Source organism: Galeopterus variegatus, unplaced genomic scaffold, assembly GCF_000696425.1.
Source record: "Galeopterus variegatus unplaced genomic scaffold, G_variegatus-3.0.2 Scaffold21711, whole genome shotgun sequence".
In the NCBI taxonomy this organism is placed as follows: domain Eukaryota; kingdom Metazoa; phylum Chordata; class Mammalia; order Dermoptera; family Cynocephalidae; genus Galeopterus; species Galeopterus variegatus.
In genome coordinates this window covers 10,538-12,189 of record NW_007747822.1, presented here as the reverse complement: position 1 = coordinate 12,189, position 1,652 = coordinate 10,538, and the positions used below count along the sequence as shown (strand labels likewise).

Below are 1,652 nucleotides of genomic sequence, written 5' to 3'. Positions count from 1 at the left end.
TTGATCAATCCCTCTGTGTAAAACCAATCTGCTGTTGTCTTTTCCACCTACACTCTCTTTGTAGTCAAGATTTTTAAACACCCCACACCTGCATTAGCCCTAATACTACTTGCCTGTCTATTAGTAGGAGGAGGTAGTCTCCACATCCTTTACTCCCAAGTGGGGACGCTCTCCTCAGTCCACTCTACTTTCAACACCCCATGCTGGGCTTTTCTCTCCANCCCAGCAATTAAGAACTGCTTTATTTTAGAAACTAGAAGAAATTGGTGATGTAGGAATATGGAGGTTTATGGAGAGATTCAGCAACTCAGAAAACATCTGGCATGGAAATGTGTAATGACAGAAACAGCTAATAAAGAAGCTGAGATTTTTCAGATTTGGAGGGAGAATATCCCTGATGTTGGATGGCCTAGATGGAAGTGGTGAAAAAAGCACTCAGAACTGGAAAACAAGAATCACTTATCTGAAGATGACAGGTTAGTGATGGCATACGCCTTCTTTTGCAAATCATGACACTGTATTTCACAAAGTATATTTTCAATATTTTTGCTTTTCATTCTTTCTTAAATAAAATAAATAAATCTGTCACTTATCTATCTATTTATTGTTCTAATACCAAATTGTATATTTGGTTGGAAGTGCTGATGATTTATCCCACCAAGGACTTTAGAGAATTAGTTCAGAAGAACATCTCTGGCTTCAGTAAGGTCCACAGGCAAATGCAGGGAGTTTTAGAATTTCTTGTAGTTTCTGGACATGTGTTTCTCTGATGAGCCCTTAATCTGAGGAAAAGCAAAAAAGAAAAGCAGGTCATGAACCATAAAGACAGCAAGATAACACTCTACCCACAGGACAGGAGAACAATTCCCCTCTGTGGCCCCCAGGGAAAAACACATTCTCTATAGGCAAATTTGTGCTGCCATAGACATTCTCGGGACACCTGGTCCTGAGCTGAGTTATTGAGATAAGTCATGCTTGCAGCTGTGCAGATTTGCATGTTCCCAGAGCACAGCCCACTGCCCTGAAGACTTATTCACAGGCTGCTTACAGCCTGTCTAGGAGCCAGTCACAATCAGGACACAGCATGGACATGGGGGCCTCCGCTCAGCTCCTCGGGCTCCTTCTGCTCTGGTCCCCAGGTAAGGAGGGAGAACACTAGGAATTTCCTAGTTCTGTTAGGTCAGTACTAGTAGCTCTTCAGGGAGGTACCCTTATAACATGATTAATCACATGGATGTTTGTCTTTATGTTTCTAATCTCAGGTGCCAGATGTGACATCCAGATGACCCAGTCTCCATCCTCCCTGTCTGCATCTCTAGGAGACACAGTCACCATCACTTGCCAGGCTAGTCAGGGCATTAGCAAGTACTTAGCCTGGTATCAACAGAAACCAGGGAAGGCTACCAAGCTCCTGATCTATGATGCATCTAATTTACAAAGTGGAGTCTCATCAAGGTTCAGTGGCAGTGGATCAGGGAAAGATTACTCTCTTACCATCAGTGGCCTGGAAGCTGATGATGTTGGAATTTATTACTGTCAACACTATTATAATAACCCTCCCACAGTGTTACAAGCCTATACATAAACCCCTAGGAAAGCAGAAGTGTGAGGCTGGGCTGCCTCAGCTGCTCCTCCCAGTGCCTCCGTCTGCT

The 1,652-nt window shown here is 43.5% G+C and overlaps 1 gene segment (V, D, J or C); it reads left to right on the top strand.

Annotated features, from left to right (window-relative positions):
• Positions 1 to 1,084: 1,084 nt before the first annotated feature.
• On the top strand, positions 1,085 to 1,585 carry LOC103583326. The segment is given in 2 exon segments: positions 1,085 to 1,139; positions 1,263 to 1,585. Coding segments are annotated over 2 exon segments (378 nt in total).
• Positions 1,586 to 1,652: the final 67 nt, after the last annotated feature.